Raw genomic sequence first — 25,105 nt, forward strand, 5'->3', positions numbered from 1 at the left:
GGGGGGGCTCCAGCAGGGGCTGTGGGAGAGGGGGGGCGCTCCAGCAGGGGATATGGCAGAGGGGGGGTGCTCCAGCAGGGAGTGTGGGAGAGGGGGGGGTGCTCCAGCAGGGAGTGTGGGAGCGGGGGGGGCTCTCCACCATGGTGGGGGGGGGGAGGGTGGTTTGGGAGAGGGGGCGTTTGCTGTTGGATTGTTTGTGCTCCCTGTTGTTGTGTCACACAGAGCTTTGTGTTCACTGTATTTAAAAGGACCTTTTGCAGAACCGCAGTGGGCGTTAGGTCGAGTGTTGTGGAGTGTTGTATTGTGGAGTGGTGTGTTGTGGAGTGTTGTGTTGTGGAGTGTTGTATTGTGGAGTGGTGTGTTGTGTTGTGGAGTATTGTATTGTGGAGTATTGTATTGTGGAGTATTGTATTGTGGAGTGGTGTGTTGTGGAGTATTGTATTGTGGAGTGGTGTGTTGTGGAGTATTGTATTGTGGAGTATTGTATTGTGTAGTGTTGTGTTGTGTTGTGGAGTATTGTATTGTGGAGTATTGTATTGTGGAGTATTGTATTGTGGAGTATTGTATTGTGGAGTGTTGTGTTGTGTTGTGGAGTATTGTATTGTGGAGTATTGTATTGTGGAGTGGTGTGTTGTGTTGTGTTGTATTGTGTAGTGTTGTGTTGTGTTGTGGAGTGTTGTGTTGTGGAGTGTTGTGTTGTATTGTGGAGTGTTGTGTTGTGGAGTGGTGTGTTGTGGAGTGTTGTGTTGTGTTGTGGAGTATTGTATTGTGGAGTATTGTATTGTGGAGTATTGTATTGTGGAGTATTGTATTGTGGAGTATTGTATTGTGGAGTGTTGTGTTGTGGAGTATTGTATTGTGGAGTATTGTATTGTGGAGTATTGTATTGTGGAGTGGTGTGTTGTGGAGTATTGTATTGTGGAGTGGTGTGTTGTGGAGTATTGTATTGTGGAGTATTGTATTGTGTAGTGTTGTGTTGTGTTGTGGAGTGTTGTGTTGTGGAGTGTTGTGTTGTGTTGTGGAGTATTGTATTGTGGAGTATTGTATTGTGGAGTGTTGTGTTGTGTTGTGTTGTGTTGTGGAGTGTTGTGTTGTGTTGTGGAGTGTTGTGTTGTGTTGTGGAGTGTTGTGTTGTGTTGTGGAGTATTGTATTGTGGAGTATTGTATTGTGGAGTATTGTATTGTGGAGTATTGTATTGTGGAGTGTTGTGTTGTGTTGTGGTGTATTGTATTGTGGAGTATTGTATTGTGGAGTGGTGTGTTGTGTTGTGTTGTATTGTGTAGTGTTGTGTTGTGTTGTGGAGTGTTGTGTTGTGGAGTGTTGTGTTGTGTTGTGGAGTGTTGTGTTGTGGAGTGTTGTGTTGTATTGTGGAGTGTTGTGTTGTGGAGTGTTGTATTGTGGAGTGGTGTGTTGTGGAGTGGTGTGTTGTGGAGTGTTGTGTTGTGTTGTGGAGTATTGTATTGTGGAGTATTGTATTGTGGAGTATTGTATTGTGGAGTATTGTATTGTGGAGTGTTGTGTTGTGTTGTGGAGTATTGTATTGTGGAGTATTGTATTGTGGAGTATTGTATTGTGGAGTGGTGTGTTGTGGAGTATTGTATTGTGGAGTGGTGTGTTGTGGAGTATTGTATTGTGGAGTATTGTATTGTGTAGTGTTGTGTTGTGTTGTGGAGTGTTGTGTTGTGGAGTGTTGTGTTGTGGAGTGTTGTGTTGTGTTGTGGAGTATTGTATTGTGGAGTATTGTATTGTGGAGTGTTGTGTTGTGTTGTGTTGTGGAGTGTTGTGTTGTGTTGTGGAGTGTTGTGTTGTGTTGTGGAGTGTTGTGTTGTGTTGTGGAGTGTTGTGTTGTGTTGTGGAGTATTGTATTGTGGAGTATTGTATTGTGGAGTGTTGTGTTGTGTTGTGTTGTGTTGTGGAGTGTTGTGTTGTGTTGTGGAGTGTTGTATTGTGTTGTGGAGTGTTGTGTTGTGTTGTGGAGTGTTGTGTTGTATTGTGTTGTGGAGTGTTGTATTGTGTTGTGGAGTGTTGTATTGTGTTGTGGAGTGTTGTGTTGTGTTGTGGAGTGTTGTGTTGTATTGTGTTGTGGAGTGTTGTATTGTGTTGTGGAGTGTTGTGTTGTGTTGTGTTGTGGAGTGTTGTGTTGTGTTGTGGAGTGTTGTGGAGTGTTGTGTTGTGTTGTGGAGTGTTGTGTTGTGTTGTGGAGTGTTGTGTTGTATTGTGTTGTGGAGTGTTGTATTGTGTTGTGGAGTGTTGTATTGTGTTGTGGAGTGTTGTGTTGTGTTGTGGAGTGTTGTATTGTGTTGTGGAGTGTTGTATTGTGTTGTGGAGTGTTGTGTTGTGTTGTGTTGTGTTGTGTTGTGTTGTGGAGTGTTGTGGAGTGTTGTGTTGTGTTGTGGAGTGTTGTGTTGTGTTGTGGAGTGTTGTGGAGTGTTGTGTTGTTTTGTATTGTGTTGTGTTGTGTTTGAGGAAGTTGAATGTAAATGGGTGATGAGAACAGAGCAGGCGGTTGTAGCTGTGTGTTTGTTGCTATTGTTTCCATAGTGATGATTGTTTGTGCAATACACCTGACATGACAGTTAATCCCAATCTATATAGACAGAGAGGAACATTTTTGTGGGTTTAGCTAATGGTAAAATGATACAATGAGACTATTCAGAGTATCCCCAGCGATTACATTTTCCCAGTGCTGCGAGTGACACCTTTGACTACAGGAAATCCCTTCCTGAGGCATTGGTGAAACGCGTCTAAACCACAGTTTTGGAGCTTAGAAAAACACTAAATATTTTCCATCTCCTTTCCCTGATCTCACTCGCATCCTTTCTTCGATCGATTCACAGAAACAACAATGGATTTTGGTTTTGTTGTGCTAGTGGACGGGCTGCATTGTAATATTCATAGTCTGTTGGCATGGTTCGATGGCATATACCTCAGGATAGTGTGTGTCTGCTACTCTCTCTCACAAACATGCACACACATGACTTCCACACACACGCATGTATAGGCAAATGTTTAAACACAGACAGGCACGCGTGCAATCACACATACATAAGCATACATAAAATCTCTCAAACAGTCATAGGCATGTATGCACACGCATACAGGCACGCGTACACATATACATACAGGCACATGCACACAGGGACAACATACAGGCATGCACACACATGGACTCACACACTGCTTTGACATTATGAGATGGGTGTGTGACAGTATGAGATGGTTAATTAAGGTGTCAGCCGTGGCTCAGTGGGAGCACTCATGCCTCTGAGGCAGAAGGTCATGGGTTCAAGTCTCACTCTGTAGACTTGAGCACATAATCCAGGCTGACCCTCTAGTGCAGTACTGAGGGAGTGCCGCATTGTTGGAGATGGTGTCATTCAGATGAGTCATTAAACCGAGGCCACCTCTGCCCTCTCGGGTGGATGTAAAAGATCCCATGGCACTATTCAAAGTGGAGCAGGGGAGTTCTCCCTGATGTCCTGGCCTGGATTTATCCCTCAATGGTACAAACAATATAAGGAACCCATTCCATGGTTTTCTCATGGGGAATGCACTGTTCACTTGTATAAAATGGCCAGTGAGGGTTGAACCAGTTCAGGGCAGATGGGAATGGCAGGGTGGGGTTGTGTTTTGGATAGTTTCAATCCTGAACCTTGCACCTCAGGCAGTGTTTGACGTGGACCTCTCCCTCCTTGTGCTAGGTCATGAGCTGGCCCTGCAGCTGCTCCTGCTCTGTCTGTTGTTGCACCAGCTGCTTAGTCCTGGCCACTGTAGGGATGTCTGCTCAGTGACGGAGCCTATGGGGAGGGGCGGTTTGTATTTCACCCCCCACCCCCAATCACATTGCTGTCGATCAATTTTGACTATCAGGTCTCGATCAAAACTGACTGCAAATAATTTATCTATTTAACCTTTAAATTCCCGGTCGTGATCACGTTGGGGTTTTGAGTCTTTGGCGAGTACCATTGGAGACATCATCTTGGCTACGCCACGCCAAGTCGGCCAAACCTGGACCCCCCTCACCACCCCCCGCCATCTTTCAACCTTAGCTCCACCCCTGTGCCTACTGTCATTTGAGCCAGGCTGGTCAATCTGAGGTCCAGCTCCCCTAGACCTGCTCCCACCATGCTGCTCGGCATCTCATCTGTTTGTCCAGTGCTGTGTGTAAGTGAGAGCTGAACTCTGGCCAGCAATGGGGCAGTGAGGTCCCCCGGGGGGAGTGAGGTCCTGGGGGGAGTGAGGTCCCGGGGGGGAGTGAGGTCCCGGGGGGGAGTGAGGTCCCGGGGGGAGTGAGGTCCCGGGGGGGAGTGAGGTCCCGGGGGGGAGTGAGGTCCCGGGGGCAGTGAGGTCCCCCGGGGGGGAGTGAGGTCCCGGGGGGAGTGAGGTCCCGGGGGGAGTGAGGTCCTGGGGGGAGTGAGGTCCCGGGGGGAGTGAGGTCCCCCGGGGGGGAGTGAGGTCCCGGGGAGAGTGAGGTCCCGGGGAGAGTGAGGTCCCGGGGGGAGTGAGGTCCCGGGGGGAGTGAGGTCCCCCGGGGGGGAGTGAGGTCCCGGGGGGAGTGATGTCCTGGGGGGAGTGAGGTCCCGGGGGGAGTGAGGTCCCGGGGGGGAGTGAGGTCCCGGGGGGAGTGAGGTCCCGGGGGGAGTGAGGTCCTGGGGGGAGTGAGGTCCCCCGGGGGGGAGTGAGGTCCCGGGGGCAGTGAGGTCCCCCGGGGGGGAGTGAGGTCCCGGGGGGAGTGAGGTCCCGGGGGGAGTGAGGTCCCCACAACACTCACTGTGTACTCTAATAACGCCCTCACGGTGTACTCTAATAACGCCCTCACTGTGTACTGTAATAACGCCCTCACTGTGTACTCTAATAACGCCCTCACGGTGTACTCTAATAACGCCCTCACGGTGTACTCTAAAAATGCCCTCACTGTGTACTCTAATAACTGTGTACTCTAATAACACAACCACTGTGTACACTAATAACGACCTCACGGTGTACTGTAATAACGCCCTCACGGTGTACTCTAATAACGCCCTCACGGTGTACTCTAAAAACGTCCTCACTGTGTACTCTAATAACTGTGTACTCTAATAACGCAACCACTGTGTACTCTAATAACGACCTCACTATGTACTCTAATAACGACCACACGGTGTACTCTAATAACGCCCTCACTGTGTACTCTAATAATGCCCTCACTGTGTACTCTAATACCGACCTCACGGTGTACTCTAATAACGCCCTCACGGTGTACTCTAATTATATGCTTACTGTGTACTCTAACAACTTTGTATTTTCCCAGGTTGGACCTGGCACAGTCACTGGGATTAACTCAGCTTCAAGTGAAAACCTGGTACCAGAACAGAAGAATGAAGTGGAAGAAGATGGTGAGCTGAGTTACTGTTTTTGATGGAGCAGTGCTCGCAATGGGCTGTTGGATTGAAGTGTTTTGCAGTGTTGTTGTAAAGTGACTAAAAGGCCTTGAACAAAAGAGAGGAACCATGGCAATTGAACTAGATGCAACAACTATTGTTGGAGGACTGATGATGTGAGAGGGAGTGTGGGGGTGTTAATGGGGGTGGGGGCCACAGGAGGAGATCTGCCCAGAGGGGGTCAATAGAGGAGGTTTGTATGCAGAGTTTGTAGCTTTCCAGGAGCCATGACCAATGGTGGGAGATCTCCGTGATTCCACACTCACCCTGTGGCTGTGACCTTGTTTATAACAAAAAGCAGGAGATTTCTCGGATGTCATTACCCGAAAATCATGCACACCAGCCCTCAAGAGATGATGGTTTGGTAGATTCTAGCACCCAGGTTACTCGAGGGGGATACGGTGACTCTGCTGTCAATCTGTGAGATGTTTTTGTGGTGCGTTGGACGTGGGCCAATGTGGCCCTGCAGGGAGTCCCCCCTTCAGATAGTTCCACAGCATGAATATAGAGGATGGATTCCATAGCAACATAGGACAGTACAGAACCAGAAAAGGATGATGCCAGAATTGTGAGGTTATACCTATCAGGGAAGATTGAACAGGCCGGGGCTCTTTTCTCACGAAAAGAGAAGACTGAGGGGTGACCTGTTAGAGGTCTTTAAGATTATGAAAGGGTTTGATAGGGTAGACGTAGAGAAGATGTTTCCACTTGTGGGGGAGACAAAAACTAGGGCCCATAATATAAGATAGTCACTAATAAATCCAATTGGGAATTCAGGAGAAACCTCTTTACCCAGAGAGTGGTGAGAATGTGGAACTTGCTACCACGAGGAGTAGTTGAGGTGAATAGCATAGATGTATTTAAGGGGAAGCTAGATAAACACATGAGGGAGAAAGGAATAGAAGGATATGTTGATAGGGTTAGATGTAGAGGGTGGAGCATAAACCAGCAGGGCCGAATGGCCTGTTTCTGTGCTGTACATTCCATGTAATTCTATGTAAAAGTCTCTGTCGGCTACCTGGACAGTCCTAAGCACTCGTGCTGCTCACACACCCACTCTCTCACACGTCACCCAATTCTCCTTTAACTCTTTACACATCATTGGCTCCCACTGCCTCTCTGGCCGGCCCACCCCACACATTCACTACACTCTGCTGGAGTTAGTTAAATCTATTTGCCATCAGCCAGTGGCTGCAGCAGAAGATGAGTCGGAATTGGCACAGGAGGTTTAAGAAACCGTACTCACCCATCTTCTGTGGATCGGTTCATTTGTCCAACCCAGTAATCACCTGAGAACAATCACTGGTCCCCGAGAGAAATATCCACCTGTGTTCTGGGCTCCCACCCAGTACCATCTCCTCTCTCGTATCTCCGTGACCAATCTGACCAGTCCATAAAACAAATCTTCATTTGGAAGATGGGCACATTTTTATTGCAAAATAATTGATTTATAGATGTAACATGTGATTAAAGAGTTGACTCTATATTAGGGATAATCACAGTTATAGGAACAGGAGGAGGCCATTCAGCCCCTCGAGCCTTTTCCGCCATTCAATTAGATCATGGCTGATCTGTATTTCAACTCCATTTACCCGTCTTGGTTCAGTAACCCTTAATACCCTCACTTCACAAAAATCTATCAATCTCAGTTTTGTCATTTTCAATTGACCCCCAGCCTCAACAGCTGTTTTTGGGAGAGAGTTCCAGATTTCCACTCCCCTTTGTGTGAAGAAGTGCTTCCTGACATCACCCCTGAACGGCTTAGCTCTAATTTTAAAGTTATTCCCCCTTGTTCTGGACTCTCTCACCAGAGGAAATAGTTTCTCTCTATCTACCCTATCAAATCCTTTAATCATCTCAAACTTCAATTAGATCAGCCCTTAATCTTCTATACTCAAGGGAATACAAGCCCAGTCTATGCAACCTGTCCTCACCCTTTTAGCCCTGTCAGAGCATTTCCCCCTAATGTGTATAAACCTGAGTCAATGAAGGTTGTATTGTTGGAAGACACGTGGAGTTAGACAGATTGGTGAAATGGGCAGACACATGGCAGATGAAATTTAATGCAGAGAAGTGTGAAGTGATAGATTTTGGGAGGAAGAATGAGGAGAGGCAATATAAACTAAATGGTGCAACAGAGAGACCTGGGGGTGTACGTACACAAATCTTTGAAGGTGGCAGGACAAGTTGAGAAGGCTGTTTTAAAAAAAAAATCCTGGGCTTTATAAATAGAGGCATGGAGTACAAACGCAAGGCAGGTCTGCTAAACCTTTATAAAACTCCTCGGACTGCTTGAGGAAGAGGGGAAGGCATGACTTTTTGTATCTTAAATCTCCCGGAGACCAACTCCGTTCCAACATTAAATGTCGATGTTCAGTTATGAAGCGTTAACTGGGTCATGTGAGTCCCTTCCAATGTGTCAATCCATTTTGATGGGCCGATGCCAGAAGCTTTGATGGTCAAAGTTTGCACGTGTGATGGAAGTCCGACTATTTGGTCAATGTTTAAAATTCCAAAGCAACAGGCCGCAGTTAGAGGCCAGTTGCTTTGGAATTTTACTCTGACTTTGACGTTTCTGTAAAAGGCCTTTTTTTTATCATATAGTCAGGTTCCCAATCAAATCTGCCCCATCAATCTGCCTCTATAAGATTGGTAATCCAATGGGTTTCTGATATTTGTGGTTCTGGTATTTGCTGGTCGGTTGGTTGAGTGTGGGGTCCCCTCATCCTGGGTCCCCTCATCCTGGGTCCCCTCATCCTGGGTCCCCTCATCCTGGGTCCCCTCATCCTGGGTTTCCTGAAGACCTTGGATTCCCAGTATTAACCCTTAGGGTTTTCCCAGAATTGAGTAGTGTGGTTCAGAGGCTCACTATCCTACAAGAAGGTGACTAGGTGACACCATGTTTGGATAGTAAATGCTTACAGTCAATAGGAGGAAGGGGAGACCGAGGGAGGTGAGGAGATTCACGGCTTCGATGTCCTCAGAAAAAATTACTTCTAGGAATAAATAAAGTGATGATCTCAAAATAGGATGTAGGGAGAAGGAAGCACGGAGTAGGGTCTATTTGGAGATGAGATGGATCAGGGAAAGTTCAGATTAGTAATGACTATAATTCCTACCCCCTCCTCTCTTGAAGGCGTTGAATCATTTTGAGGCACCCACTTCCCTCTGGAGCCTTGTCCAAGTGGCCGTTCTTCATGTGTTAGCCTGGACAGTGATTGTTGGCAGACTATTTGATCACATGGGGCATCACCGATGAGGTTATCCTGTCCTCACTCAGTATCCTCATGCAACCATGTTGAACGGGGTCACTGGGTAGTGATTAGGGACAGGGACCCCTTACTGATTGCTTTCCCCCCCACCCTCAGCCCAGAGATACTGAGGCCAGTTGTACCCCCCCCCAACTACTGCAGCCCAGCTGTGATCAGTTAAATTAGTAGAGACCGTACATTAAAGCTGGGGCTCTGCTGGTTTGTATGTCACAGCCACTCACTGTCATAACCAGGTGAGCTGTGGGGAGAAGCTGAGGTTGCATCCTCTGCCAACAAAGCATCGATGGGCCAAACTGTATCGGAGGGGATACCTCAATTAATGAGGTCTTGCTGGCTCTCAGTTATCAGGGTTGTAGGTGATATTTGTTGTGTTGAACATATTATACATTGTGCAGTGACTCTGTTTGTGCTGAGTCGATTCTAGTGTGTTATTTTCACACTTGTCAAATCCCACTCATTTCAAGTCTGACGGCTTTTGATTTTAAAAAGTCCATTTGGAGCGACCCCTCTCATAATTGAACCCAATGGCCTAGAAATTCGGCTGTGCATCGCCCGTTTTCGAGTGCTAACCGCCCTACTAAGGTCTGAATATGGCGGGCAGGAGGCACGGGTGAATTTCTGGCCCGGCATATGGTGCCCGCCGTATTGGATAAGGCAGATGTGCTGTTAGCAGGAGCACGCGTCCAAATTATTTAAAGGGCAGATTAATTTATTAAAATTAGGTTCCTGCACATCTTACAGCGTGTGTTTCCGATTTTCACTCGCCTCGTGCTGAACTCACACAGCGGAAAGGCCCCCTCACCAGCGCTATTTAAAGGGGCCATGCAGTACTTACAGGTTTGTTGCTGGTTTATCATTTCAGGCTTCTTGACATCTGGGCATTTCTTGGTGTGTTGTATCTCTCTGGAAAGTTCACGTTGCGTAGAGCATGATGTTGCTGTTGTTGCTCTTTGCCTGGGAAACAGTCTGGCTGCAGTCATGGGTGGTCTCATAGGGCTGCTTTTGTGAATAGAGGGGGAGCAGAAAGGAAGACACCACAGAGCAGGAGCAGTGCCAGAAGAGGGAGAAGGGGCAGGAGGCCGTAGTCTTCAGGGAGCACTTCTCCTCCATTAACTTGGGAGCAGTGTTTCAGGCACCTCTGTTTCACCAAGGAGGCTGTCACGGAGCTCGGCCACCTGCTGCAGTGACCTCGCACCAGGACATGGACAGTGCTGCCTGTGGCTGTTAAGGTCACCATCACTTTCAACTTTTAATGCCACGGGCTCCTTTCAGGCTGCAGCCGGTGACATTAGCAACATCTCCTAGTTCGCAGTACCCAATGTATCAGGAAGGTTACCGATGCTCTGTACGCCATGAGAAACACTAACATCTCCTTCCCTACTGACAGACTGAAGCAGGACGAGAGATCACTAGGCTTCCCCAGGACGCAATGTGCCGTAGACTGCACACACATCGCCTTGTGTGCTCCCCATCACCAGCCTGGCATCTTTATCAATCAAAATAGATTCCACTCCCTCAATGTACAGCTGGTTTGTGACCACAGGCAGCGCATCGTGCAGGTCTGTGCCCGCTATCCTGGCAGCAGTCATGACTCTTTCATCCTGTGCCCATCCTCTGTGCTGCCTTTATTCCAATCAGGCCGCCATGTTACAGGCTGGCTATTGGGTGACAAGGGCTCTCCCCCCTGGACATGCCTCATGACTCCAGTCAGGAACCCGCGCACAGTTGCACAGCAGGTCTACAGTGAGAGCTATGCTGCCACAAGGAACATCACCGAGCAAACAATTGCCGTGCTCAAGCAACACTTCTGCTGCCTGGACCGTTCCAGGGGAGCTTTGCCGTACACCCCTGAGCGGGATCCAGACTTGTCATTGTCTGCTGAATGCTCCACCATGAGGCAGCTCCTGCTCACTCATGGCCAGTGATTCCCCATGTGAAGACATCTCCTCTAACCGAGCCTCTAAAGTACGCGTGGTGCCAGTCTCTGAGCTGGTGCTTGCTGGGGTCAGATCGAGTGACGCTGCATCTTCAGGGAGGCTGGGCTCCTCCTCCTCCACTGACAGCAGGGATTCCACATTCTCAGCAGCTGAAATGAAAAAGGGACAAAGGTTAGTTTGTGGTGTGAGGGAGAGCAGAGAGAGAGAAGTGGTTGTTGAAAGTATCTGCAGCTTGTCACACAGTGTGCGAGGGGTGAGAGAGAAGTCAGAAGGGCCAAAGAGGATAAAATGTGGAGAAACACTGGGTGACGTCTCCTCCAGCATTGCCAGTCACCATGGCGACGCTGCCCCTGCCCATGATGGCCAGCACGCTCTCTGCAATTTCTTCTCACTAATGGCAAAGTAGATGCCTGGAGGGCTCCCTGCCCTTTGTGGGGAGAGGATGTCCCTCCTCCTGTCCACTGCCTGCACCAGGGCCTCTGAGGCAGCATCGGAGACCCTCGGTGCCCATTCACTTCCTCCTTCAGGCATTTCTTCAACACAAGCTCTTCCTTGGTGTCTGTAGCCACAGTGCACCTCCCCTTTAAGAAATGCTGGCTGCCTTTAAGTGGCGTCATAGGTACCTGACATCTGTGCCCCCTCCCCCCGAAAGGCATGCAGCCAATGAGTAGCGTGGGTAGTGATGGCTGCACCCCTGCATCATTATAATCAGCAGGGAGTACGAGTATTACACGCTGCCTGAGTCGTGCGTGTAATACACTAACACGCGCGTGCAGTGTGCGTCCGCCCCTTGCACGCCTGTTTCCGGGTGTGATCGAATTTCGAGGCCTCGGTGCGTTTAAACGGGTGTAAGATCTGTCCCGCTCTCCTTACAATCACAACTATCGCTCCGCAGATTTCCCAGATGTTGACAGCTGCGTTTAAACCCATTTCTTTAATTACAGGTCCTGAAAGGAGGGCAAGAGGCTCCAACAAAGCCCAAAGGACGGCCAAAGAAAAACTCCATCCCCACAACAGAGGAAATCGAGGCCGAGGAGAAAGAGGCCAAATCGGCACAAGAGCAGGAACCATCTCCTTCGTGAGAAAATGGATCCAGCACAACACAAACTCTTTGATTCTTGACTGTGCACTGGTGCCGTGGGACACTGCCGCTGTTTCCAGTGGAGACCTGAGAATGCAATGTACAGCCAGCCTGCTGCGTGTTAAGGGCAGCTGTGTGTAAATATTGACATTAATTTAATGGGAGCTGGGAGCTGATGCTGTGTGTATACGGGGAATATGAATAAAGCAATGTGTATTATTCTGCTGTAGTCTGTGTTTCAGTGGGCGTGGCTTCACCACAGTTCAACTCCTTCAGGAGTGATGGCTTTTCATTTCTGATCAAATCCTCTGCCATATTTACCTTCAATGTGTTACACAACAGAGTGAACTGGATAGAACGGAACACCGAGGAAAGTAATGGTTAATGGGAAACCCCAGCCTACAGAACACCGAGACACTCCAAGGGGCACGTTTGGGGTGCTGGTGACACGACATGTGACACCACTCAATGTGTGATGACAACAACAACTTGCATTTATATAGCGCCTTTAATGTCCCAAGGCACTTCACACGAGTGATTATCAAATAAAATTTGACACCAAGCCATAGGAGGAGATATTAGGACAGGTGACCAAAAGCTTGGTCAAAGAAGCAGGTATTAAGGAGCAAGTTAAAGGAGGAGAGGGGTAGAGAGGCGGAGAAGTTTGGGCGGGAATTTCAGAGCTTGGGGTCTAGACTGCTGAAGGCACAGCCGCCAATGATTGAACGATGAAAATCGGGGATGTGCAAGAGGCTAGAATTGGAGGAGTGCAGAGATCTCGGAGGGTCGTAGGGCTGGAGGAGATTACAGAGAAAGGGAGCAGTGAGGCCATGGAGGGATTTTAACACAAGGTTGTGAATTTTTAAAATGGAGGTGTTGCCGGTCCGGGAGGTCAGCGAGCACAGGGGTGATGTGTGAACGGGACTCGGTGCGAGTTAGGAAACGGGCAGTAGAGTTGGATGCGCTGAAGTTTATGGAGGGTGGAAGGTGGGAGGCCGGTCAGGAGAGCATTGGAGTAGTCAAGTTTGGATGTAACAAAAGCACGGACAAGGGTTTCAGCAGCAGATCGGCTGAGGCAGGGGCAGGGATAACACTCATCATGTGACACCACTCAATGTGTGACACTGCGCACCATGTGACACCATTGAACATGTAACACCATTCAATGTGTGACATTATTCATCATGTGACTCCACTCACGTGACATCACCGTGACATCACTCAACGTGTGACATCACCTATTGTATGACATCATTCATCATGTGACTCCACTCAACATGTGACTCCAACATATGACAGCACTCAACATGTGACTCCATTTAACGTGTGACACCACTCAACATGTGACATCACTCAACGTTGGTGTTTACACGTGTGATGCAAAGCATGACACTATTTGATGGTAACACTATTCTATATATGACAGTATTGTAAGTGTGACACAATTCTGTGTGACACAACTCTATAGCCCTGATCTTTACTCAGGGCGGGTATCGGGCAGGTGAGGCCGAGACATGTGCCAATCTCCCCTGCCCTTGGCAATGTGTGACCCAGGTTGATTTTAACTCCCATTTATATACCCCAGTTAATTGCCCACCCAAAACCAGTGGGAAACTCCAGCTGGTGGGTGCAGAATGTTGTGCAGCAGGAGTCCACGGGGAGGGGACGGCCTCGCCATTGGGAATTGAGGAGTGGGCACATCAGTTCCTCCTGGCTCCACAAGGAACTTAAAAGTTTAGAAAAATACTTTTTAGGCCTTTTCTTGCTGCTAGATTCATCTGCTGTAAAGCCATAATAACTTTCCCACTCAGGCTACTGGTTAAAATAGCAGTTGGGCCCTGATAACATCACCAGAGCCTGAACTGCATATTTGAAGAAGGACCCCACTGGGTTGTGGCAGCTGTCCTTGATGCCTGTTCAGAAGAGCTGGTTAAAATCATCGACTGCGAGATGTTGGTGGGTAAGTCTCCTGGGTGATTTTAACTGCCCGCTTGTCGGGTTTCTCCCAGGCTGGCAGGGCTAAAATTGCCCCTTATGTGTGACATTATGTGTGACTACATGTGATACTATGAGGAGACGGTGGGTTGCCTTAAAATGAAGTCATTAAAACCGTTGCTGGGGAAGCGGCCATTGACCTGCATGGTCTTGTGCTGATGGTCAAAGACGAGTTGATTGTTGATGGAGTGGTAGTCCTGGCGGTTCATAAGAACATAAGAACATAAGAAATTGGAGCAGGAGTAGGCCAATCGGCCCCTCGAGCCTGCTCCGCCATTCAATAAGATCATGGCTGATCTGATCCCAACCACAAATCTAAAGAACACAAGAAGTCGGAGCAGGACCCGGCCACATAGCCCCTGGGCCCTCTCCGCCACCCACAGGGCATTGACCGATCCGAACTCAGCTTCATGTCCAATTTCCTGCCCGCTCTCCATAACCCCTAATTCCCTTTACTTCTAGGAAACTGTCTATTTCTGTTTTAAATTTATCTAATGATGTAGCTTCCACAGCTTCCTGGGGCAGCAAATTCCACAGACCTACCACCCTCTGAGTGAAGAAGTTTCTCCTCATCTCAGTTTTGAAAGAGCAGCCCCTTATTCTAAGATTATGCCCCCTAGTTCTAGTTTCACCCATCTTTGGGAACATCCTTACTGCATCCACCCGATCAAGACCCTTCACAATCTTATATGTTTCAATAAGATCGCCTCTCATTCTTCTGAACTCCAATGAGTAGAGTCCCAATCTACTCAACCTCTCCTCATATGTCCACCCCCTCATCCCCGGGATTAACCGAGTGAACCTTCTTTGTACTGCCTCGAGAGCAAGTATGTCTTTTCTTAAGTATGGAGACCAAAACTGCATGCAGTATTCCAGGTGCGGTCTCACCAATACCTTATATAACTGCAGCAATACCTCCTTGTTTTTATATTCTATCCCCCTAGCAATAAAAGCCAACATTCCGTTGGCTTTCTTGATCACCTGCTGCACCTGCATACCAACTTTTTGATTTTCTTGCACGAGGACCCCCAGATCCCTTTGTACTGCAGTACTTTCCAGTCTCTCGCCATTAAGAAAATAACTTGCTCTCTGATTTTTCCTGCCAAAGTGCATAACCTCACATTTTCCAATATTATATTGCATCTGCCAAATCTCCGCCCACTCACCCAGCCTGTGAACAGCTGTTGTGTACAGGAGCCTGTACATGGGTGGCATTCATGATGCCTTGCAGTTTGAGGAATCCTGCCATTTGGAAAAAGCAGAGGGTCCTCTCGTGCTGTTGTAGGCTGTCCATGGAGAAAGTGATGCAATTGCTTACTCCAGCAATCAAGGCATCAATCACCTATTTGATACATCTATGCACTGCACATTGACTGCTGTTGGTGCTCAGTGGCAGTGCCATGCCTGTGGTGGAGTTTGGCTAGAAGTTAGGTTCCAGCATGCAGCACAACTGCATCACAGCCTTTGGTGAATTGTAATCTATGAAGACAGATTTTGTGGTGAGTGCAGCTCCGCCTGTAACTCCGGGATCGAGGGGATTGGATGGTGAGTTGTCCACCTGTGAAGCGACCTCACCTGGCTCGCATCCCTCTTCTGCTTCTCTTCTTCCTCCAAATAACAAATATAAAGGCCCTTTTATGGGTACTCACCAGTGTACTAAGGTCCCAATACAGAGGACAGGAAGTGTGCACCTGCCATATTGGATAAGCTGGATAAGGCAGTCTGTGGAAGCTGTCAGAGCTGTCAGCAGAGGTTCCATTATGGTGGGTGCCACTATCCTGCTGATAGAACATAGGAACATAGGAACAGGAGTGGGCCATTCAGCCTGCTCCGCCATTTGATAAGATCATGGCTGATCTGTGATCTAGCTCCATATACCTGCCTTTGGCCCATATCCCTTAATACCTTTGGTTGCCAAAAAGCTATCTATCTCAGATTTAAATTTAGCAATTGAGCTAGTATCAATTGCCATTTGCGGAAGAGAGTTCCAAACTTCTACCACCCTTTGTGTGTAGAAATGTTTTCTAATCTCGCTCCTGAAAGGTCTGGCTCTAATTTTTAGACTGTGCCCCCTACTCCTAGAATCCCCAATCAGTGGAAATAGTTTCTCTCTATCCACCCTATCCGTTCCCCATAATATCTTATAAACTTCGATCAGATCACCCCTTAACCTTAGAAACTCCAGAGAATACAACCCCAATTTGTGTAATCTCTCCTCGTAACCTAACCCTTGAAGTCCGGATATCATTCTAGTAAACCTACGCTGCACTCCCTCCAAGGCCAATATGTCCTTCCGAAGGTGCGGTGCCCAGAACTGCTCACAGTACTCCAGGTGCGGTCTAACCAGGGTTTTGTATAGCTGCAGCATAACTTCTGCCCCCTTGTACTCTAGTCCTCTGAATATAAAGGCCAGCATTCCATTAGACTTATTGATTATTTTCTGCACCTGTTCATGACACTTCAATGATCTATGTACCCGAACCCCGAAGTCCCTTTGGACATCCACTGTTTTTAACTTTTTACCATTTAGAAAGTACCCTGTTCTATCCTTTTTTGATCCAAAGTCGATGACCTCACATTTGCTTACATTGAATTCCATTTGCCACAGTTTTGCCCATTCACCTAATCTATCAATATCCCTTTGTAATTTTATGTTTTCATCTACACTGCTTACAATGCCATCAATCTTTGTGTCATCGGCAAACTTAGATATGAGACATGTTGGACAGAATGGGCTCCAGGCTCTGTGCAAAGTCTTGAGACAAATTGAAGCTGGACTCCTCCATGCTGAGCAACATTATGCACCAGCTCGCTGGCAGGCTGCCCAGTGCACCGAGCATTTCTTGGTTTGCCCATCAGCTTTCTTTGGTAGGCTGGGCCCTCAAATTCAGCATCCGATTCCTCTGCAGTAGAGCTCGTGAGTGACCTCACCCTCCAGCGAGTTGGCACTCATGGTGTCCTAGTCCCCTGCCTCAGCTCCTGTGCACTTGTGGTCTGTGATTCACCACGTGTCGACCCCTCCTCTAACCCACCCTGTAAAGTCTGCGTGATGCCAGTATCTGAGCTTGCGAGGGTTGGATTGAGTAACGGTGCATTTTCCGGAAGGCTGGGCTCCTCTTCCTCCACTGGCTGAGGGCAGTCCACATTCTCAGCAGCTGAAATGAAAGAGAGGGACAAAGATGGTGTGAGGGAGAGCAGAGGGAGAGAAGCGGGTGGTGAAAGTATCTGCAGCTTGTGATGCAGAGTGTGGGATGAGATAGAAGTGAGTAGGAGAAAAAGAGGATAAGGTGTGAAGAAACACTGCCCGACATCTTCTCCGGCATTGCCAGTCACCGTGGCCTCGAATCTCCTTCTGGCCACAATGGCCAGCATGCTCTCTTCGAGGGGGGAGAGGGTGTACAGACAGGGTCTTCCTCCTCTGGTGGCAGCCTGTTGCCTGGTGTCATGTGCGACCTTCTCCTGCAAGAAAGAAAGAAGTGTGTTAGTGAGATGTTTGGAGAATGTGGCTGTCATGGTTGAATAGCTGATAGTCAGTGTCTAAGATGTGAGTTGTGGGTAAGTGAGGGTGGTAATAGTGGTGAGTATGTAAGTAGGAGAAGCAGGAGGTGTGGTGAATTGCAGTGCAGTGATTGTAGGAGAGTTTTGGGAGGTGGGGAGGGGAGTATTGTAAGTGCTGTGAGCCTTGTGATTAGTGAGGGTGGAGGTGGTGGAGGTGTGAGCAGAGAGTAAGAGAGCAGTATTCTTACCTTGACAGCTTTAGTGAGGTCATTGAACTCCTTCCAGCATTGCAGCCATGTCCTGGGTGCTAGGCTCCTGCCATTCACATACTCGGTGATCTGTTGGTGAAGTAGATGCCTGGAGGGCTTCCTGCTCCCTGGGGGGAAGAGGATTTCCCTCCTCCTGTTCACAGCCTGTACCAGATCCTCCAAGGCAGCAACTAAAAACCTTGGTGCTCTCTCAGCGCTCGCTTCAGCCAGGTCGCACCTTCCAAAAGTGCTTGCAGCCAGAAGGAGCCTCCCCTTTAAGAGATGCTGTCTGCCTTTAAGTGGGGTTATGGACACCCGATATCCAGCCCTCCTACAGGGGTGCAGCCAGTAAGTAGCACGGGAAGCAATGGCCGAACTCAGTTGATTTTCTGAGTAATTTTTACTCTGATTTCTCAATCCCGTTTGATACGGTTTTTGGAATCCTAAATTCAATTTGTTTAGAATGTTTTGATTTAAGCATTGAGTTCAGACTCCCTACAATACGAAGGCCAGAAGTTTACTCACGGTTTGCAATGTCGTAGCATCGTAAAAATGGTGCAATGTCTCGTACATTTTGGGGGACATTTTCCTGCCCCTTGTAATTTCCGGTTTGGCTCGGCCCACTGCTTTATGTGGGAGGCATTAAATTCATGCAAATCACTGGGATTGCCGAGTCCCTGTGATCTGCACTACCATTGCACCGAGATAAAAGAGGTGCATCTGTTAGCAGCAACAGATGACATTGGTGGAAGTGCTTCGTTGCCTGTAGCCTGAAGAAGCAACTTAGCGTTATATCTGGAGTTAGAAATAATTAATTTTAAAATTATTTCTGCTTTGGTGATATATGGAGGTGGACTCGCATCTGAGAGATTGAGGGCCTGTCAGGCCCCTCACAAAGATTAAAGGGTTCTTGTTCATTAATATGGGTTTCCCAAAGGGGATTCCTTGGTTCACCATATTAATGGAGGAAACCAGAAGGGGGGAAAGGAGAGTGAGGCAGTGTCTGAGGATGAGGTGGTTCACCAGATATCATTCCCCAGAAAGAGTCCATAGGCCACGTAGATTTTATGAGGATCCGTGTGAGAAGAGTAATGTTCACTAAACAGGCTGTAGCTGCACTGTCCCAGCTGCTGCACCAAGACCTGCAGCCATGATCATCTCCCTGAGCAGCTCTGCCAGTGGCTGAGAGTCACCAATGCATTAATTACCTTTTCTCACAGGCTCATTTCAATTAGACACAGGGGGCCTCTGTAACCTCACCCAGTGAGCCGCCCGGACATACATTCACCAGGTCACCGATACAATCTTCAGGAGAGCTGGACGATTCATCCAAATTGGGATGATGCCAGGCAGCAGTGTGATAGGACCCTAGAGATTCATCATGTTGCTGGTTTCCCCAAAGTTCAGGGTGCCATAGATGGCGGGCACATTGCACTGTGAACTCCGATAGTTGACCCTTTGAACTTTCTAAACCGAAAGGGATCCCACTCACTTAATTTACAAAATGTCTCTGACCAGTTCCAAAGAATGCTGCGTGTCAGTGCTAAATTAGCAGGCAGTGTCATGATGCCTTCATACTCAGAAATTCCACCCTCCTAATCGATTCTGGGCAGAGTCAAGGGTCAAGGGTCCAGATGGTTTTGAGCGATAAAGTTTACTGCCTATTTCCATGGATTATGACCCCCCTCGGTGAGTGGCAAGAGCAGAAGCTGAAAAGTCATACAGCAATGCCCATTCCTCAACTTGAATGACTCAGAGAACTGTAGAAGTCCTGAAGGGTCGGTGTCACTGCCTGATGAGGTCAGGAGGGGCTCTGCAATATGTTTCCAATCGTGTATCCTGCATAATGGGAGCTTGCTGTGCCCTTCACAACTTTGCAACTCAGAAAGGCCTGGCCATGGGAATCCCTGAGGAGATGGTCCCTGCTGCTTTGGAGACAGAGGAACGTGGAAAAGAGCCTCATGGAAACCGTCATTCAGGGGGATTCGTACAAAAGTTATTACTGATTGATCTCATCTGTTTAAATATAGCCATTTGTCTTCACTAACAATACTATTCCATTCCCGCCGCCAGAAAACAACTTGAAACTTCCCTAAACATCATGTCTCTTGCCCCTATTGGACTAATGGAATACTGGGTTTTATGGCAAGAGGTATCGAAATATACAGAATACACACAAATACACAAAAATATACAGAAATATAAAGAAATACCCAGAAATGGAAGGAATACACAACAAAACATAGAAATGTACAGAATACACAGACATGCACAGAAATACACAGTATAAACAGAAATATACAAAATATACAATAGACAAAGAAATATGCAGAATATACCAAAATACACATAAATATTCAGAATACTTAGCAATACACACAAATATATATAATACACAGAAATACAAAGAAATATATAGAATACAGAGCAATACACATTAATATACATAGTACACAGAAATACCCAGAAACACACAGAAATATACACAATACACAGAACACACAGAAATATATATAATATACAGAAAAACACAGGAATATACAGAATACACAGAAATACACTGAAATATGCAGAATACACAGAAATACACTGAAATATGCAGAATACACAGAATTACACAGCAACATAAAAAAATACAAAAATATGAAAATACACAATTATACAGAATACACAAAAATATACAGAAAACAAAGAATACACAGAAATATACAGAATACACAGAAATATACAGAATACACAGAAATACACAGAAATATACAAATACAGAAGGACAAGTAATATACATAAATATACATTATACACAGAAATAAACAGAAATGCATAGAAATATAGATTACAGAGCTATATGTAATACACAGAAATATACAGAATATACAAAAATACACAGAAATAGAATACAAAGAAATGCACAAAAGTATATAGAATGCAGAGCCATACATATAAATATACAGAATACACAGAAATACATATAATACACAGAAATATACAGAATACACATACATATACAGAAGGACACAGAATACATATAAATATACACAATATATAGAAATATACGGAATACACAGAAATATATATAATACACAGAAATGCACAGAAATATATAGAATACAGAGCTATACATAATACACAGAAATACACAGAAATGTACATAAATATACACAATACATAGAAATATACACAATACACAGAAACATACAGAATACACAGAAACATATATAATACACAGAAATGCACAGAAATATGCATAATACACAGAAATACACAGGAATATACAAAATACACAGGAATACACAGAATTACACAGCAATACTCAAAAATATACAGAAATATAGAAATTTACAGAAATATACAAAATGCAAAGAAATACACAGAACTATACAGAATACACAGAAATATACAGAACACACAGAAATACACGGAAATAAACGATGCACAGAAATATGGTGAATACTCAGAAACTAACACAATACAAAAAATATACACAATATATAGAAATATATATAATACAGAAATACACAGAAATATATAGAACACACAGAAATGCACAGAAATATGCACAATATGCACAACACAGGAATATATAGAAATAAAGAGAAATATGCAGAACATAGCAAAATACACAGCAATACATAAAAATATACAGAAATATAAAAATACACATAAATATGCAGAATATTCAGCAATACACAAAAATATATATAATACACAGAGAAACACAGGAATGCAAAGAAATACATAGAATACAGAGCAATACATATTAATATACGACAGTACACAGAAGTTTTGGATTCATACAGGGCTATGGGGAGAGAGCGGGGCAGTGGGATTAGTTTTGGATTGAAGCAGGACTATACTCCAGAAATGTTCAAGCTGAACTCCTCCATACCCTGTGCCATTGTGGAGCCTGTGCCTGACAGGACTGCCAGTAACTCACATAGTTGCTGCTGACCCTCCATCATTCTCCTTTTCATTGACGGCCCTCCCGGGTTCAGCGTTAGCTGAGCTGAGCTAGGAGAGGACGGTGCCCTCTGACGCGACCTCTCCACAGCTGTCCCTGCCACCACTCTCTGTTCGTTATCGCTTGTAAAGTGTGATTCACCAAGTGACGTCCCACCTAACTCTCTAACAGGACCCACCGTGGTGCTGGTATCTGCGCTGGTGCCTGGTGGGCATGTGTCCTGTGACGGTGCATCCCCCGCAGGATTCAGCTCCTCTGAGGGATCCTTGTCTGCAAAGGACGGGAGCTGCTGTTCATCATGTGATGGTCCTGGAGGAGAGAAGAGATGGAAATGATTTAGTTATGGGAATGTACAAATGTTGAAAAGCACATGATTCAGATGATCATCTTTGATTAATTGCTGAAGTCAACTCAAGATGACATAGTCTTGTCGGAGATGTGGATCGGAGAGATTAATTCTGTCACCCTGCAGCAATGCACTAACAATCTCGTCGACTCCGATGCTGACGGACGCTGATACACCGATTATCTCCAAAACCTCCTTTTTTTTAATCGTTCATGGGATGTGGGCGTCGCTGGCAAGGCCGGCGTTTATTGCCCATCCCGAATTGCCCTTGAGAAGGTGGTGGTGAGCCGCCTTCTTGAACTGCTGCAGTCCGTGTGGTGAAGGCTCTCCCACAGTGCTGTTAGGAAGGGAGTTCCAGGATTTTGACCCAGCGACGATGAAGGAATGGTGATATATTTCCAAGTTGGGATGGTGTGTGACTTGGAGGGGAACGTGCGGGTGGTGTTGTTCTCATGTTCCTGCTGCTCTTGTCCTTCTAGGTGGTAGAGGTCGCGGGTTTGGGAGGTGCTGTCGAAGAAGCCTTAGTGAGTTGCTGCAGTGCATCCTGTGGATGGTACACACTGCAGCCACTGTGCGCCGGTGGTGAAGGGAGTGAATGTTTAGGGTGGTGGATGGGGTGCCAATTAAGCGGGCCACTTTGTCCTGGATGGTGTCGAGCTTCTTGAGTGTTGATGGAGCTGCACTCATCCAGGCAAGTGGAAAGTATTCCATCACACTCTTGACTTGTGCCTTGTAGATGGTAGAAAGGTTTGGGGAGTCAGGAGGTGAGTCACTCGCTGCAGAATACCCAGCCTCTGACCTGCTCTTGTAGCCACAGTATTTATGTGGCTGGTTCAGTTAAGCTTCTGGGCAATGGTGACCCCCAGGATGTTGATGGTGGGGGATTCGGCGATGATAATGCCGTTGAATGTCAAGGGGAGGTGGTTAGACTCTCTTTTGTTGGAGATGGTCATTGCCTGGCACTTGTCTGGTGCGAATGTTGCTTGCCACTTATCAGCCCAAGCCTGGATGTTGTCCAGGTCTTGCTGCATGCGGGCACTGACTGCTTCATTATCTGAGGGGTTGCAAATGGAACTCAACACTATGCAATCATCAGTGAACATCCCCATTTCTGACCTTGTGACGGAGGGATGGTCATTGATGAAGCAGCTGAAAATGGTTGAGCCAAGGACGCTGCCCTGAGGAATTCCTGCAGCAGTGTCCTGGGGCTGAGATGCTTGGCCTCCAACAACCACTACCATCTTCCTTTGTGCTCGGTATGACCCCAGCCACTGGAGAGTTTTCCCCCTGATTCCCATTGACTTCAATTTTACGAGGGCTCCTTGGTGCCACACTCGGTCAAATGTTGCCTTGATGTCAAGGGCAGTCACTCTCACCTCACCTCGTGAATTCAGCTCTTTTGTCCATGTTTGGACCAAGGCTGTAATGAGGTCTTGAGCCAAGTGGTCCTGGCGGAACCCAAACTGATCATCGGTGAGCAGGTTATTGATGAGTAAGTGCCGCTTGATAGCACTGTCGACGACACCTTCCATCACTTTGCTGATGATTGAGGGTAGACTGATGGGACGGTAATTGGCCGGATTGGATTTGTCCTGCTTTTTGTGGACAGGACATTCCTGGGCAATTTTCCACAATGTCGGGTAGATGCCAGTGTTGTAGCTGTACTGGAACAGTTTGGCTAGAGGTGCGTCTAGTTCTGGAGCACAAGTCTTCAGCACTACAGCCGGGATGTTGTCGGGGCCCATAGCCTTTGCTGTATCCAGTGCACTCAGCCGTTTCTTGATATCATGTGGAGTGAATCGAATTGACTGAAGCCTGGCTTCTGTGATGGTGGGGATATCGGGAGGAGGCCGAGATGGATCATCCACTCGGCACTTCTGGCTGAAGATGGTTGCAAACGCTTCAGCCTTGTCTTTTGCACTCACATGCTGGACTCTGCCATCATTGAGGATGGGGATGTTTACAGAGCCTCCTCCTCCTGTTAGTTGTTTAATTGTCCACCGCCATTCACGACTGGATGTGGCAGGACTGAAGAGCTTTGATCTGATCCATTGGTTGTGGAATCGCTTAGCTCTGTCTATAGCATGTTGCTTCCGCTGTTTAGCATGCATGTAGTCCTGTGTTGTAGCTTTAACAGGTTGGCACCTCATTTTTAGGTACGCCTGGTGCTGTTCCTGGCATGCTCTTCTACACTCCTCATTGAACCAGGGTTGATCCCCTGGCTTGTTGGTAATGGTAGAGTGAGGAATATGCCTGGTCATGAGGTTACAGATTGTGCTGGAATACAATTCTGCTGCTGCTGATGGCCCACAGCGCCTCATGGATGCTCAGTTTTGAGCTTCTAGATCTGTTCTGAATCTATCCCATTTAACACGGTGATAGTGCCACACAACACGTTGGATGGTGTCCTCAGTGCGAAGACGGGACTTCATCTCCACAAGGACTGTGCGGTGGTCACTCCTACCAATACTATCATGGACAGATGCATTTGCGACAGGTAGACTGGTGAGGATGAGATCAAGTAGATTTTTCCCTCGTGTTGGTTCGCTCACCACCTGCCGCAGGCCCAGTCTGGCAGCTACGTCCTTCAGGACTCGGCCAGTAGTGGTGTGACTGAGCCGCTCTTGGTGATGGATGTTGAAGTCCCCCACCCAGAGTACATTCTGTGCCTTTGCTACCTAACATGGAGGAGGACTGATTCATCAGCTGAGGGAGGGTGGTAGGTGGTAATCAGCAGGAGGTTTCCTTGCCCATGTTTGACCTGATGCCATGAGATTTCATGGGGTCCAGAGTCAATGCTGAGGACTCGCAGGGCCACTCCCTCCTGACTGTATATCACTGTACCGCTACCTCTGGTGGGTCTGTCCTGTCAGTGGGACAGGACATCCCCAGGGATGGTGATGGACTGGGACATTGGCTGAAAGGTATGATTCTGTAAGTATGGTTATGTCATAGTTAAGGCTATGGCAGGCTGATGCTTGATCAATTTTAGCACAAGTCCCCAGATGTTAGTAAGGAGGACTTTGCAGGGTTGACTGGGCTTGGTTTGCCTTTGTCATGTCCGGTGTCTGGTGGTCCGTCCGGTTTTATTCTTATTATGACTTTTTTTAGAGAGATTGTACAACTGAGTGGCTTGCTCAGCCATTTCAGAGGGTGATTAAGAATCAACCACATTGCTGTGGGTCTGGAATCACATATGGACCAGATCGGGTAAGGACGGCAGGTTTCCTTCCCTAAAGGACATTAGTGAACCGGATGGGTTTTTACAACATTCTGATCATTTCGCGGCCATCGTTACTGATACTAGCTTTTTTTATTCCAGATTTTATTTAATTAATTGGATTTAATT

The 25,105-nt window shown here is 47.0% G+C and overlaps 1 protein-coding gene across 1 annotated transcript in view; it reads left to right on the forward strand.

Annotated features, from left to right (window-relative positions):
• barx2 (BARX homeobox 2) overlaps positions 1-11,932 on the forward strand; it is a 33,537-nt gene extending 21,605 nt beyond the window's left edge. Inside the window, exons 3-4 of the mRNA XM_067970782.1 lie at positions 5,292-5,376; positions 11,575-11,932. Of these exons, the coding sequence (XP_067826883.1) occupies positions 5,292-5,376; positions 11,575-11,712 (223 nt within the window). The 3' untranslated portion in view covers positions 11,713-11,932. The remainder of the gene's footprint in view (positions 1-5,291; positions 5,377-11,574) is intronic.
• The last annotated feature ends 13,173 nt before the right edge of the window (positions 11,933-25,105 follow it).

The sequence above is a fragment of the Heptranchias perlo genome, chromosome 33 (genome assembly GCF_035084215.1).
Source record: "Heptranchias perlo isolate sHepPer1 chromosome 33, sHepPer1.hap1, whole genome shotgun sequence".
Classification (NCBI taxonomy): Eukaryota; Metazoa; Chordata; class Chondrichthyes; order Hexanchiformes; family Hexanchidae; genus Heptranchias; species Heptranchias perlo.